The 17,375-nt window shown below is 23.9% G+C and overlaps 2 protein-coding genes across 6 annotated transcripts in view; one reads left to right on the forward strand and one right to left on the reverse strand.

The window, feature by feature from the left end:
• LOC129610660 (homeobox protein 5-like) overlaps nt 1-17,375 on the forward strand; it is a 212,377-nt gene that overhangs the window by 135,396 nt on the left and 59,606 nt on the right. The gene's annotated exons all lie outside the window — the stretch shown is intronic.
• LOC129610661 (anion exchange protein 2) overlaps nt 12,754-17,375 on the reverse strand; it is a 58,305-nt gene continuing 53,683 nt past the window's right edge. For all 3 annotated transcript variants that reach the window (XM_055523301.1, XM_055523302.1, XM_055523303.1), the window contains 6 exons: nt 15,940-16,152; nt 15,486-15,863; nt 14,052-15,412; nt 13,795-13,989; nt 13,477-13,705; nt 12,754-13,318 (listed from right to left, as the gene is read on the reverse strand). In XM_055523301.1, the coding sequence (XP_055379276.1) occupies nt 13,244-13,318; nt 13,477-13,705; nt 13,795-13,989; nt 14,052-15,412; nt 15,486-15,863; nt 15,940-16,152 (2,451 nt within the window). In that variant the 3' untranslated portion in view covers nt 12,754-13,243. The remainder of the gene's footprint in view (nt 13,319-13,476; nt 13,706-13,794; nt 13,990-14,051; nt 15,413-15,485; nt 15,864-15,939; nt 16,153-17,375) is intronic.

Genomic DNA, 17,375 nt, shown 5'->3' on the forward strand with positions numbered 1-17,375 from the left:
TTCATTCAAATATTTGTCTATTAAAATTTAAACTAATTTCATCTTCAAAAAATCCATAAAGAGTGCATAGCTTCGTATTTTATATTTTTTGATTAAACTGGAACATTGTACTTTCTTTGTGAACCTCGACAGAAAAAAAAGCATCTGGTTTCCTTTTTATTTTTTTTTTTTGTTTAATATTGAATATTTTTATTGTAATTTTTAACAAGAATATATTTTCTATATATAGTGCTGTAATGCTGTTGTGATGATATTAGACCTAAAATAAATAATGGAAATATGAGATTTAATTGTTTAGAAAAATTATGTTGTAAAATATTGTGGAAACTTGTACAAAAATAGAGTCACTTAATCGCACACACCAAGTTTAGATCATTTTGATTCGGAATATAGAATAAATGTATACTATCAAAGAAGTAGTTGTTCTTTCGGAGCAGGCAATCCAATGCCTGCTCGTATTCACTTAGCGATTTCGTATGTTAAGGCACCGTTTGCGAATATGATATTCTTGAAATGCTTTCCTTCCTTGTGAACTTTTAGTAGGCAAACCGCAGTTCGGGACCGATGGATTCGGCATTGTCAAATTGTTGATGTTAAAATCCAGAAACTTGCACTTCTTTAAAGTTTTTTTTAACTTTTATTGCCGATTCCTTTAACGGGTTGCTTCTGATTTCTCTGAAATTTCCGTTGTTTATGCAATATGCAAATACTTTAAGAAAAACAATCGGAAATATTCTAGCCCAGACGACTTAAAAATTGTAAAGGAATACAGCAGATACTACAAAAGAAAATCAATAATAATTGGATTAATTGTGTCATTTCAGTCTCATATCGGGTTCGATTAACATATATTGAAAGAAGGGCTCATTAGTGTTCGGCCGCCCTTACCCCTCCCCATCATAATTTTTTAAAATCTGTAAACTCAGAAAAGTTGCGATGACTTCTTCCACCTTGAAATAGCATGGTCATAACAAAATGGTAATTATAATATAGTTTTTCTAGAGTCTAGAATCTGGAGTTGTAGAGATTTGAAATTTCGCATGTTGCAAACTTTAAATTTTAGCAGGCGAAATGTGTCATATTTAATTTGTTCCCATTTCCTAGCGCCTTTTCAACACCATAATACTAAAATTCTCGTACACGCTTTTATTTTTATTTTTTTTCCTATGCAATTTCGTAAAAGTTACAATGATAGTTATATTTTCATTAATCATTTTACTGAAAGTAAAAAAAAAAACAAAAATAAAAAAAATACCGTCAAAACTAAATTCTTTCGATGGATCAGTTTTTCTTTTTTCTTATTTCCTTCATTTTCATCGTTGACTTTTTATTTCCAAAAAAAAAAGTTAATTTTTATTTCTGGGAACCCCAATTGTTTTTCATATTTTCTTATTGCTGTTGCTTTTAATTTAAATTTCTGTTATACACAGCGAAAAGAAAAAAATTCAATTTAAATCAAAAAAAATTTTTAACTGTGAAGAGAGGAGAACACAACAATTATTATTGTGCCGTTTGTTTTGTTACTATCCAAACAGCTATACTTTAAATTATAGTAGTTACTTTAAAAATACAACAAAAACAAATAAAAAAAAAAGAAACATCAAATTTTGTTGTTGGTAATTTTTTTTTTTTGTATTTTTTATTATTTTATGATTCCAATGAATTTTGTATTTTTTTTAAAAAATAGTTTTTAGTTCGCTTCCGAATCGCCATGTGTAAACTATATGTAAATATTAAATTAAATTAGGAAACTATAATAAAATAACAAAAAAAAAAAAAATTACGTGAAAACAAAAACAAAACATCGTTAAAAAAATTCGTTTAAAAAATTTGCGCGAAATAATTTAACAACTGCGCGAAATACATTAAAAATTGCGCGAAATTTTCGAAATAAAATTGTACAAATTCCGATGCTCCATTGCTTAAGTAAATTTGATTGATTCTGTTGGAATTCAATAATTGAAATTGTTATTATAATAATTATTATTTTGTTATTTCATAAATTTTTTTAATTAATTATTTGGAAATATTAAAAAAAAATTATTGAAAGAATTTTTTTGCAATTATATTTGGTATTGTAATAGATTTTACTATTATGTTAAAGTAAAAATTTCAATCGATCAAATTATTTCCATAATATTGACATTGTCAAGGTTTGGATTTTTTAAATAAAATTTTTAATTTTTTATTTGCGCTCTATGTAATTTATTATTGAATGAAATAAGTATTGTCAAATAATCAAAAATTTTCAAAATAAAAATTATCAAAAACATTAAACTGCGCAGGGTTTTCCCTTATTTCTGAAGTTTTGCAATTTAATTGAATTTTACGGTCTATGAGTTTGCTTTTCAATTTTTAATCATTACTATTGTGTATAGGGTAAACGTTAAGACATCTACCAAACTTCAGATCTAATGTTAATTTAACTTATTCAGTAGTCAAAAGTGTATTGCTGAATCAAATTAAATTGACATTAAATTCGTGCATATCGGTAGATGCTAACACCAATATCTAATTAAATAATATCAAAATTTAAATCAATTAGTAAATAAAAACTGTAGTAAATTTAGAGCATAGATTTTCGTTTAAAAATAATCTTGAATATTAGATCAGAACGCAATAATAATAATTAAAACAAGATTAAACATTAAATATTCAAACAAATTAAATATACATATTTACCTGATACCGGTAAAATTTGAGTAATTTATAAACTGCAAACGATTTTCTCTATAGCTAGGTCTTCTTTCAAATTTTATAACAGGAAAATCGACAAATATTCAATTTGTTTACTCGAACCCATATTTAATTCGGATTTTTTCGGAACTTTTCCATTATGTCAAATTAAATAAATTATCAAACTTTAATTAAAAATAAAATTAAATTAATAAGCAAATGAATTCTTTCAAATTTGAATATTCAAATATTTCTGAGCGTTTATACAAAAATCAAAAACCGAATTTGACAAAAATTTTTATTTCATAATAACAGTTATTATGTCATAACAAAAATATTTACATAAACGCCATCTATTGTTGGAAATTTCTACTAGTAAAATATTTAAAATTAATTTTATGATTATAAAAAAAAAAAATTTATATTTTAATTTTTTATAGCCTTTTTTTTAATTGTTTACCCTTATATACAAAAAAACAAAAAAAAATTTTAAATATAAAATTTATAATTAATAATTATTAAATAAAAAATATAAAAAAAAGAGAAAGGAAATCAATAATTATTTAATATTTTTTTTTCTCAAATCAATAAAAAGTGAAAGTGTTTTAATTATAAATTTTCAAATAATAATAAAAAAAATATTATTAAAAAAATTAATTACATAAAATAAAAATTAAATCTAGCTAAAATAATAATCAAATAACTAAAAAAAATAATAATAATGAATACTGAAGAATTAATAACGAATATAGACGAGGAACCAATTAGTTTAACATCAAATTATCTTACAAAAACTGGAGAATATAAACGTCATTATAAAAAGGATTCACGTTTCGTATTAGATTTATATACATTAACATATGATGAAAACGAAACAGTTGATACTGTTGAATTATTTACATCAATTGTTAATAATACTGTACCAAATAATTGGGTTACTCAGGTATAACATGATAGAGTATTATAATAATAATAATGTTTAATGTATGTATTTTTTTTTTGTGTATAAACGAGAACAGTGCCAAGAATTTCAAGTACACCATATATAATAATTCATTTTGCTGTTCTTGTACATAAACCTATATATTCACGCGAATAATGTATAAATTCGTATGAGCGCATATTTGAGTAATGAGTATATATGTAGGTAAATTTTATGGTAGAGTTTAACTCAGGTTATTCTCATTATAATAATAAAGAAAAAAAACAGGCGAAAAGAAATAATTGACCGTGTCAACTCTGTGATACCCGTATATGAATGATTTATAACAGTTATACAGGTAATGGGGCTCTTATTTTATTAAAATAATAACCCTTAAGAAATTTGAAACTTGGATAACCATTATGAAATTTGTTCTAAGTAGTGGTTCTATCACCAAAACTCAAGTATTTGAAATAGTATAACAGTTTTTGCAAAAACTTATACAACTACAATTAAATTTCTCGAGTTAGGGCTGTTCAAATCAAACTGAAATTCACCTTATGTTCATACAACAACCACTATAAACAATTTTCTTGAAATTCAGATTATTGCTGGAACAGACAGGCGGACGAACAAAGCGACATACGTATCGACAAAAAATATTGTCTATATCGGAAACGTAATAGTATTACTAACAGAATAGAAAATTTACAATACCCTTCCAACATTCTTTCGTACGGGTATAATGAACTGTTATTGTTAATTTTTTTTATTCTCCTTTTATTATAAATAATTTTTATATTTTATATACTTACCTTATATTTTTTTTATAACAAAGTAAATATTGTTATACATTATACTAGTGTCTATATACATAGACACTCATATGGAAAGTAATAATAACTATACAAAATATATTGAGGTATTATTGTACGTGTGCAACACATTTTAAATTGTATGAAATGACGAATATTATTAAATTGATAATGATTATGATCACATTTTAGTATTATAATAATGATTATAGAAATAATAATGATGATGATGATAATGATATAAATTATAATGATGAAAGCAACAGAAAGTCATTCGACCGAATATTTGAAAATAAAATACAAAAAAAAAAAAAAAGTTGAATTTTTTTAACAATATTATTATGTTTGAAATGAAGTTAAAAATCGTTCTGGAACATTGTGTATACATACTTAAGTACATGTGTGAAAAATGTGTTCATACAGAAATTTTTTGGAAATATTTTGATAATAAATTTTTACAAGCGATAAAATGTAATACTGATAAAATGACTTTGTACATTATATTCGAAATACGATGTAAATTGTGTAGTCATAAGATCCAATACAAATTGATTTCTTAAGAAATATTGAGAGAACATAGTGGTTCAAACACAAATTAGACAATATTCTAATATATGAGAAGAGTCTTAACTATAACAAAATTCAATTAAATCAAAATTCTACCTATAATTATAAAAACAATTATGCACACAACATGTTCGAAATACATATACAAATTTTGAAATCAACTTACAACATTATTTTGAATCAAACATGTTGCAAATCAAACAAAATTACATTTTATCAATTTTATTACTGATTTTCTTATAGTAAGAGTTTTTTTAAGTTTAAAATATTAAATTCAAAGTAAAATAAATAATATTTCAAAAAATAGTGCATATTGGCAAGCAGCTTAACCAAGGTTATCTGATAATTTTCCAAAAATTAATTAAAATATTCAAAAACTACATACAAATGTTCTTGTATGACTGTATAGGTTATATGATAATTAAATTTATTGTTGAATTAAAAATGCACATAAATTTAATATTTTATAAACTGAAATCTCTAGAAATAAACTACAAATAAATTTAAAACTACTAGGTTAATAACTTGTTTAAAGAAATAAATCCTTCAACTGGTTAAGCTTGATTTACTATGTTAAAGTAAATGTTAGTTGCTATATAACATGAAATTTAATATAGTTCTCAACAAAATATTCTGACAATGTTTTGCATTCTGATTTTCTGGCAATTAGATTACCAATTTTAAAATAAATTTAATTTGGACTTGGAAAATCATACATAATTCGTATTAGATCAATTTAATTGTTTAGCTTTTTTCAACTAAGCTTTTTATCGAATTGAGCTTTAAGACAGAATTAAGTCTTCTATAAATATTTGCACTTTACAACAATACATATTTGAGAAGCAGGTATTCCTAAAAGAACTCTGTATTGTAATTCAACTAACTTATCTTCTATTTTAGTCAGAACATTTGATATTTAATTAATTTACATATATGTACCCTATATATACTTTGTTTTTAACAGCAAAATTTAGTAAATTTTTTTATAAAACAATTGAATATAGTTCACGCCTTAACAAAGGTGTGAAACCTCATTGTACCATTTTGACATTGTAGTTAACATAATTTTGTGTTAAACTTTACTACTCTTAACAAAACGGTTTTGTATGTATATGTATTTAGTATTGTTAACATTTAATATGCCTAAATTCATGGAATACAGTTATTATTTTTAATATTGTTCATTTCACTTCGGTAACCATTTCCATATTTAATTGTATTTTGAAGACAAAACCGAAATTGTTTTCAATTAAATAAAAATATTGTATTAAAATTATCATTGAAAAAATTAAATATTTTAATTACAAACATAGAGATACACACATTATGCATGTATGACGTGTGTTTGGAAATAATATAAAAAAATATTTTTAAATGCATGATAATTTAATTAATTTTTTTTTTTATTATTTATTAATTACAAAAATATAATTATCATGTGTTACAATATGAATTACAATTACTTATTAAGTAATAATAAAATTACTGAGTAAGAAATATTCAACACAATATACTAAGAAAAAAAAACTCACCACATTTCTCATTTCTATTTCTATTGCACGTTCAAATTTTATTTTTATAATTTTATTATTATTTGGTTTTATTATTCATAAATTCGTGTTATATTAATTAACTGATTAATTATTCTATATATATATAATATGTGTGATTTAATTTCATAATAATTTAATTAGATTTTAGAAAAATAATCGTAAAAAAATAATAATTTGTTAGTTAATAAAAATGTTATTTGCCTAAAATTTGAATATTGGGGAGAATCGCTTATTTTTCACTCATTCACTCATTCCTCTTCTTTTTGAAGAGAAAATGTGTAGAAATTTTTTTTTTAAATAGAATTCAAATTATTTTTCGTATATAAACATTTTACTTGTAGAAATTTGGATAAATTTCAATAGAAAATAAATTAAGAAAAATCATACGAATTATACCGAAGTTGGCCCGATTGAAACAATTCGTAAAATTATTTTAACATTGTGGGCCTTAAAAGAATTTTACCAACTCTCAAATTATTGTAATGAGACTTCTTCACAGGTGCTCTTAACAGGGCTCATGCAGTTAATGTTTATTATTTTAGTAGTTTATTGAATGCAGCTTTTTTGACAACATTGAACGGGATTTTTGACAATATTGCACGTTAATATAACACAACCCTTCCCGCTTAATTCTTCTATACATTCGAATATATTGTAAAATATAATACTATGTTAAAAAATTTGAGCTGAAAACATATGTTAGCGAAGGTAACATTGTGAATAACAATTTGATTAGACATCTTACCTTATTTGCTGTACATGAAAAATTTGAATGGCGCCATACACGTACTTTCAATATATCTGTAAATTAGAAACAAACTTGACGGGAATAATTAAGCAATCGAACGTGCATAAAGTGCAAATCAAACGTTATCTAAAAAAAAAAAAAATCTGTCTACCAATGTCTGACCGTTTTCAATAATTTGCCGGTTATAAGTAAATAATTATAATTTTGCAACGCTTTCAAAACGAGTTTCCTCACATATTTGTATAAGTAGGCACATGCATACAATAAAGAGCCATCATTCTGTCTGTAAATTTTTTCATTATTATATTTTTTCCAATAGCATATCAAATGCTCTCTTCATTATATTTAAAAATTTTAATTTTATATAAAATGTTTTAATCTCTGTTATATTATAATTAAAGTAATTATACCATCCGTCACTATTTGTATATGTACATTAAAGAATAGTGCCGCCTTGTATTGGCATAAAACAAAAATTGAAAACCGTTTACAATTGGTTTCCGTTAGTTGATTTGCTAAAATTTAACATTAATTATAAAATTGTTAATTAACCGTATGAGTGTGTGTGTTTGTATCATGCATACGCGTATCAGATCATAAGTAAATGAATGTATAAAAGATTTGATTTTTTAATTAGCACCAATGACAATAAGATTTTTTTTGTTATCTTAATTTTAATATCAACACGTATTTAACTTTCTACAACGTTCACATATTATGTACTCACGTAAATACAATAAAAATGAAAATTTTAGTGGAGACAGGCTTTAATGCTTGTTTATGTAAGATAAAAAAACTTAAATTTCACTGAAATAAAGAGAGACTAATAAAATAAATTTAAATAGCATTATAAATTCGTAATTTCACGTGTAATACTATAAACTGAACTTCTTTTACAAGTATGTACTTGCTTACTGTTTTTTTGGGTGTGGAAAATACTGAAACTGATGTGCAAATTCTTTTCGACTTCCCGATATGGGTTGTACGGTGCCAACATTATTGTGTACGGGGTTTTCTAAGTAATCGGGAACTGCTGCCCAATTCCCTTGGCGTATCTCCAGCTTTATACTTGAAACAAAGATATTATAAGCAGAGCAGTGGGAGGGTTAGTACAATTAGCCGCAAAAGGCTGAGGTTGCCCGGGGGAAAATGTCTTCTTGTCCCCATTCGATTTTCTTCAAAATTTATAATCTACTTAAATTTTAAGAAATTCCACTTAGTCTGTTCTACAGAAGAAAACAGTCAATAGGCACTTATGCACTAAAACTTTAATAAATCTTTTGAAAAATTACCAAATTCGACGTTGAGCCGTCGACAAGCTCAATAATTCGAGAATTCAACGTTTTCTTTTTTGTTGATACAGTATGGTGCAATATTTGTTCTTATATAGCCCATTCTGCCAATCAAATAATTTTACACACCTGCAATGGTCAAGTACCCTAAAGTTGACAATTAATGATTTCATTTATACTTTCATTTACAAATTTCCTTTGATTGGCACTTCAATTTTTAACAAAGAACAAGAAAAGTATAAGAAAATTGTAAAATTTTGATTGAGCTTAAAAAAATTCGAGGAAAAGCGAAATACTTTCAACACTGTTGTAAACTACCACATTTCTTAAAATGTACATGAACTCAAAACAAGTTTTTAAAAGAAGTTAATTGAGTGTTATTTATAAGTAAAGAATTGAATTGGAATACAAGTAAACAATGTAAAATGAAACAAAGCAAATACCAGTAAACTATTTTTGTTTTTATCTTCGTGTTCTTGTTATTTTTTTGCGTAACACATTTTCCTTTTCAACTATTCTTCGGTTATGAATTAAAATTGAATTTTATGAATAAATTGTCTTTGTATAAAAATTTCATAATTATAAATTTTTATAATATTTTCATAATCAAAATCAGTGAACTGGCAAAATATTGCAAATTTGTATTTTATTTCATTAGAAAATAATTAAGAATTTTTATATATTTTTGAATTATTTTCCATAAATTGTAATAATATTAAATATTCAGCTCCGTCTATACTTCCAAAAATATTTAAATTTTCCATTGAATTCAAAGACTGAAAATTCAAAAATGCGTTAATGTAATTAATTTTAGAGTTCCATAATGCAGAAATAAAGCTATTTTTGTAGTGTATCTCACTATTTTACTCGTCGAGTGAGAAGAAAGTGAGGCAACTATCATATATTTGTGTTAAGTAATTTTCGGGTGAGAATCGAGAGTAATTTTCGTATTGCGTATCATACATTTTGTTTTTGATGGTGATAAGCGCTCACTTTCATATTTTGAAAAAGAGTGCGAAAATCTAATTGTGGGAAAAAAATGTATGGGACAATGATATTCAATTAAAAAATGCGATTTCGGATTCGAAATAGAATTAAATACACAATTTGACTGTTTGTTTAATTTTCTATTAGCATTTATTTAACCAAATTGGCCAATTACTTCACTTAAATTCCCTCTTACATAAAACTGATTTGAATGTTTTTAAATTGTATTGAAATATTGTTGGTAATTTCATTTAAAAATCTCAAATTTCAAAAAAATTACTTGAAATAGCTTTAAATTTTCTGTTTTTTTTTTGTTTGAACACTATTCGCCATTTAATCTAATATAAATTGCCAAAACGGCAAACACTAATTTATTTTATTAAGTTTTAATTTTAACTGAGCTCACACGATGTCAATCACTTTGAAAAGAAACATTTTTAATTCATATTTATTAAGTTTTAAAAAACAACAAAAACCAAAAAAAAAATTAGCGAATTGCGTTCACAATTTAATAAAAATTTAATAATAATTTAAAATTAAATAAGTATTTTCAAATATACTCGTAGCAGAGGAGAGAGAGAGAGAGAAAAAAGAAAAAATTTAATATTCATTTAGCAAAAGTAAAAAAAATTATCTAAAATAAAAAAACAATAATCATCATAGGTACGTGACAGGCAGTTTAAAAACGATCCTCATAAAAAAATTAACATTTAAAAAACAGAAACCATTTTTTATAATTGGAATCGAATTTTTATGGTCTTTTTTTTTGTTTTAAAGATTTTTTTTTTGTTATATTATCGAAATTTAATTCTAAATATAGAAAAAGTTCAATTTAAATTGGCTATATTGATAATTATTTTTGAACAAAAAAATTTTCTACATTTCTCGTGGCTGTTTTTGCGAATATAATAAAAAAAAAAGTAAAATTATATCGAAAATGTCAATGATCTGGAATGAATTTTTAATAAGATAACAATAATTAGTAGTATGTATAGTATAGTACAGTTTATTGATTGACCTACGTTGAAGTAATCCCTATTAAATTTGAATTGGAATTTATAAAAAGTATTTGTACTATTAATATTATATAATATTAGAGATTTTGATAAGCGCAATACGGCAAAACAACAACCGCGGAGTGCAATATTGCAAAAGCACAATGTGATGAATGTGCAATATAATAAAATCAAAACAGTTCATATGAGTTAACTGCATTACTTAGTTATACTAATATATTGCGAAAATTTAGCTATTTATGAACAGACTACAGGTAAATAAATTACAGTTTTCACTTACATCGCGATTTATGAATAGGTCAATTCTGTCCATTTTATAAAATTTCTTTTTTTTTAAATTACAAATATTCCAATATCATTTATAATTTATAACAGTGAAAATTTTTTTGCAAAAAAACGGACATAAAATTGATTAATTAACAGACAGCCTGCTTAAATAAATAAACCGTGGCAAAAATTCATTCAAATCATATTCTAGCTATAGAGTTATGCAAGAATTTTGAAATTTTAAAATTTTTGCCATTAACACAATCATTGCTGGTTTTTAATATCACAACATTTAATTGCTTTATCAATATTATAGATTTTAGTATTGTGTAAAAAGGCCTACATATAGGAATTACAAATATTCGATTATTGACTTTTAGAAATTAAAATATTCAAATTAAAAAATAAAATTATAACCGTTCTCCAGTATATCATTCGGAATCACGTAATTCACTTAATTTTGCCAATGATAATCATCTGCAATAAATTAAGCAATTTTAGCAATTGAAATTTTAAAAAGTATATCAATAAAACGGAAAATTTAAAATTTCAAAAGTAAATTGTCTTCTTTTTCATTCATATATAAAAATCAATTTATGCATCAGCTTTAAAAGAAATGCAAATAAAAAGTAAAATGAAAGTGAGCTGCGTTGATAACATATTATATTGGAATTTATCAACCGTACGTTATGACACATTGAAATTCATGACTAACGTCATAGTTGCGCACATTTGATATACTGGAAAACAGCCTATTTTAAACAGATCTTTTTTTTATTTCTATATAAATTTATATTTTAATTTATTTATTTATTTATTAATTAAGTATTCTTAAATATTAGATATATTTATTTTGATTAAATTTTTAAATAAAATGTAAATTTTCAAAATTAATTTTTTATTATTTTAATTGTAAAACTATTAAAGTTAATAACATAAAAGTTTCTCTTAATTTACAAATAAATCTTTTTACCATTAAGAATGAAAATTTTTTTTCAATATAATATATTTTATATATAATTTGGATATTTGTAATTTTTTAATAAAAATTCATTAAAATTAAGAGGGAGAGGGGAATGCAAAATTGGAATATTAACTGGAATATAATTTATATTTGGACAAATACATTAACATATACAATACATATTATACATTATAATATTCGATATTATTTTAATATAATTTTGTTTTTAAATATTAATTAAAACTATATTTGAATATAATATTAATAATATTCTTATATTTCAATTTTTAATTATTTTGAATAATTTTTCATAATTTTCTATTCTGTTAATGCTTTTTAATTTCTGATTATTAAATAGTAAAAAATTATAAAAAAAATTCAAATTAATTAATAGAAAATATCAAAGTAATAAAATAAAAGTAAAAACAAATTTTTAAAATATCAACTGGGTTTTTTCAAAAAAAAACATGTACATCCAATATTAAATTACAAATATAATTACAAGTTTGTATATATACATACATAAAAAATATATTTTTTAAATATTTTAATAATAGGTACAGAAATTTTATAAATAGTTTACAAATATTCACTTATATTCTGTTATTCGCCTCATTTGATGTGGTAGATGGGGTATTATTTAAAAATATTCTAGGTGTCATTTTAGAATTTTAAATTTTTGAATTGATTTTATTTAGAAAATAACAAAATTTTTGAATAACAACCCCCTTTAAGTTAAGTGATGCGACTAACAGAATTTATGTGATTATTTTACTGCAGTGAACATAATTTTTTATAATTTTTAATACTATTAACATTTAGGTGTTATTAAATTTAGTTTTAGTTCTATAAATTAAAAATATTCAATATTTTTTCAATATAAATTTTCAAAAATTTTAATTTCGGTTTTACAATATAAAAATTTTTCTTATTATATATAATTTTTTATATATTATGCACACTAAGTAACTACAATATCGATTTACAATATCGATTCAAGTATGTAGTTTACAATATCGATTTTATTGAAATTATTTAAATGAAAAAAATTGAGCTGTTTGCTTTTATAATTGAAATCTAAATTTAAATAGCAATATTTGTAATAATATTTTATTAATATTTTTATGAGTAATTTTAATTAATTAAATATTTAAATAAATTAAACAAAGCAATAAAATTATAATTAATATTAAAATTATAATAATGTGCAAATTAAGATTTTTGTATACAAATAAGAAAAAATTTATTAATTTCAATTTTTAAAAATCATTTGAATATTGAAACACTTAAAATATTCTTTAAAGTTGTTCAATATTTTGAGTTGTTCTTTTAACTTGTTGTTGTTGCTTTTTTGTCTTTTTCAATTCCCGACGGAATATTCTCATATTTTCCTTGCTTTCTTTTAATATTCGAAATTTGATATGATTGCGAATTATTTATGCTACAATACCAGCTTGTTCATAAAAATCAGGTTCATCATCTGCTTCAATTTTTGCTTGTGTACCATCCAACTACAAGAAGAAAAATTTTTAATTTAAAATTAATAAAAATTTAAGAAATAATTATCTTATTTAATATTAAATAACACAAAAATAATTAGAAATTTAAGTATAAAAGCTGGTGGCTTGATTATTATTGAAGCAACTTGGAATTTATTTTGAAATCTTACCGCATTCATTTCTTTTGATGTATAAAATCTCGATAATTGAAAACGTAATGGTACCATCATTATTAAAAAGAATGGAAAAGCTAATGATATAATTGATGATTTAACAACCCATAAAACAGTTAAACAAAATACTTGAACTGTTGTAAATGCATGCATTTTCCAAGTTGGAACCCGTTTAACATATGGTGTTGATGGATGATGTTTTGTTGGCATAAAATACAATGTAATCCTAAAATAGAATAATAATTTAGTTTTTTATTTTTATAAAATTTATACATAAAATTATTTTTATAAAATTTGATATTTGTGATAATTCACCTTTCAAATAATTGTACACCACTCATAGATGCTATACCCATATATAAGAATACACCAAATAGCACTGCCATTGGTATAAGCCTTAAAAGTGGTGTCATTAAAACAGATAAACCGACCATAATTGAAACAAATAGACCAGAAACTCTTTGTTCTTTAACATCAATGATACGTGGTGATTCACCTGGAGCATGTGTTCTAAAATTGAAATATGTGCCAATATTAGGATTTAAAATATTTAAAAATTAAAAAAAAATTACCTTGACATTATTGTTACAGCAGAAACATGTGCCACAGAACGAACTGTAGCTGCACAATGCCATGGCATACCTAATGATCCACATATACAATTTAAAAAACTTAATAATACAATATCAAAATGTAAACCGGATCCTTTTTTTAAACCTCTTTCTGGTTTATCAACAATTAATTCTGATATATGTGTTTCCATAAATATTAAAATATAAACTAGTACAGCTGGTATTGCAGCTAAAAATGGTATCCATTCATTTGTACCACTTAATGAAACTAACCAACTACGACCAGGTAAACTTGGTGATAATCCTTCAGGAACTTTTAATTTTTCTGTATAAACACCTTGTATTAAATAATCGATACCAACAAATAATGCAATCGCTATTGGAACACCAAAATCACCTAATGCTCTTCTAGCATTACGACCCAAAAAATGTGAATTTCGGAATAATTTTAAATAATAGGCAATTGCAAATGTTCCTAATGTTAAAAATGTACAAAATAATGCTGTATTCGGTTGATTTCTTGGTCGATTATCTCGATCTAAATCAACTAATGATAATCCATCTGAAATATTTTTTATGGTAGTTGTTTCATTTAATCCAAAAATATCATTTAATGGTAAATCAGTTGAATTGAATATTGATGGATCATCATAATCAGAGACTAAACCACCAATTAATGCTTCAGCTGATGGCATTAATTCATTTGAATTTATATAACTGCTTGATGATAATGGATGCCTTTGATAAATTATAACAAGTTTCATAAATGTTTCAACAATATAAATTAAAGTTATTAAAGCTGAAAATATTTCTTGTGTAAAACGTGTTAGTAATCTAACATAAGTACTTCCTTCAAATGCTGATACAGTTAAACCAATTATTATTAACCATATACCAATATACAAACGTACGGCAAGAAAATTTATTTCTTGTGATCGACAAAATTGAAAGAGTGCTTCATCGAAAAGTAATAAAGGTCCTGTTGTTCCAATTATAACTAATGGTTGTCCAGCAAATGTATGGAAAATAACACCAACTATTGAGCATGCTAATAAAGTTTCAGAGATTCCAATATGATAATGAGTTTTTTCAGACATTAAACCACCAAATGTTATTGCTGTTGATAAATTTGCAAAAAACATAAAAGTAGCAGCTGCCAAAGTTTCAGTATTCAAACCATCAAGAATATCACTTTTATACATAGGGTAGCGACGTTTAATATCGTTACGTAAACCGCCCCACCATTTATGTGTTTTTTCTAATGGTCCTTTTCTTGGTTTCTTTTCATCAAAATCTTTTTCTTCTGTCTTTAATAATTTTAATGCTTCTTCCTCTTGAATTTTTTTCTTTCGGAGTTTTTCCTAAAATTAAAAAAAAAAATTTTCCGCTTTAGAATCTTTATGATTAAATTTGGCAGTAATTCAAATTTCTTACTTGTACTTCTAATGCTTTTGCTTTTCTTGTTTTAATCCAATCACGTTTAGCTTTTAATTCTTCAAATGGTAATAAATCATTACGATCCCAATTACCTGGTGGTAATACAATTGAATCATCTAAAAATTCATTAATAGCTGATAATAATTCTTTTCTATCATCAGCTCTATATGCAATTTCTTGAAAATGTTCGTTTGCCATAAGTGTAGCTATTGAACGACCAACTTCATGATAATCTAAATCCATTAATTTTGGTCCCATTAATATGAACATAAAACGTACTGGTACTGGTACTTCGGTTATTGATGGCATTAATATACCTTCAGCTAAACGTATAAAAGCAATTGTTGGCTTCTCTAAGAATTCAACTGAACCAACCTATTTATATAAAATAAAATTCATTATTATATATTAAAATTATTAATAATTAATAGAATTAATAAGAAATACTTACTAATACTGTTGTGGCTTCTGCACCTTGTGGAATTCTTCGTAATATTGTATCATTCATTAATTTCTTTAAATCCTCCTGGGATGATGAATAATAATTAAAATCATCTTTATTATCAAGTTTAAGATCATTTTTACTACGATTTCCATTTATTTCACTTGCTGGTAAAATTCTTGGTCTTTTATCATCTGCATTAAGACTTTGTGAATTCAAAGTCTATAACCAAAAACAATGAAAAATTTTCGAAATTAATAATGATTTTGTGATTTCATTCTAAATTCAACAATTATATATAAATTTTAAATTAAAGGAATCGATAAAATTTCAAAAATAGTAGATCTAACAATAATATGACTCCATGAGCATTGAAAATACCTACTTAATTTTCTCTTAAACCCAAAAGTATAATAGAATCCGGCAAAAATAATCAATTTAATAATAAAAATTTCTTAATGAGCTCATTAACTTCAATAAATAATTTGAAAAATTTTCATTATAATTCAAATATTTCGATTAAAATTTAATATCAAGAGCTTATAATTTCATTAAATTTGAATTAAAAATTCTAATATAGAAAATTTTTATAAACATTTCTTTAAGAAGCTCATAAAAATTTGTTAAACAAATCATAAAACTTTGTTTACTTTCGCGTATTTCTAAAAAAAAAAAAAAACAACTTATTTGAATTGCAAAAAAAATGTCTTAAGTATGTAAAATAATTCAAGAACAAAGTGGAATGGTCTGAAAACAATTAATATGTGTGAAGTCACAGAGAAAATGCAAAATTTAAAATTTAATCGAGCAACGTAGAGGTTCCCATTGCATAGAAAACGGTTAAGGAAAATTTCTGATTTCTAAGAACAAATTAATTCACAATGCTACTATTGAAAATTGAAATCTAATAAATTATTCAGTAGCTACACTGAATTCTAAAGCAAATTTAAAAATTCCATGTGTTCTAACATTATAAATTTTAACTAGAAATTTAATATACACTATTCACTCAATTCTTCTTACTATTTACGAGCTCTCATACATATAAAAAAACTTTATTTGTCATTAATATAAAAAAATTATCCCGCCCCCCTATTGTGAATTGAAAAAATAAGAAGATAAATAAATGTTTTATGGTATTTTTGTAATTAATTATTTTTTTTTCATCTTTAAACTATTAAAAAAAGATGGTCCAAACAAAAACAGAAAAAAGAGCAATATTAAAATTAATGGACTTTCGCTTTAACTTCCAATTAATTGTGATTAATAATCTTATAAAAAAATGATACAAAAAATTTAAGTACAATGGAAACGACGGCGGCGCGAAAATTATACGCCTTTAAAGCAAAAAAAAATTATTGATATTTTTTAAAGATTTTAAATTTTTTTTTCTTCTTATAAAAATATTGCCAAATCATCATTTAATTTCTTTAATATCGCTCAAA

This window comes from Condylostylus longicornis, unplaced genomic scaffold, assembly GCF_029603195.1.
Source record: "Condylostylus longicornis isolate FDR11 unplaced genomic scaffold, ASM2960319v2 ptg000046l, whole genome shotgun sequence".
NCBI classification, from domain to species: Eukaryota; Metazoa; Arthropoda; class Insecta; order Diptera; family Dolichopodidae; genus Condylostylus; species Condylostylus longicornis.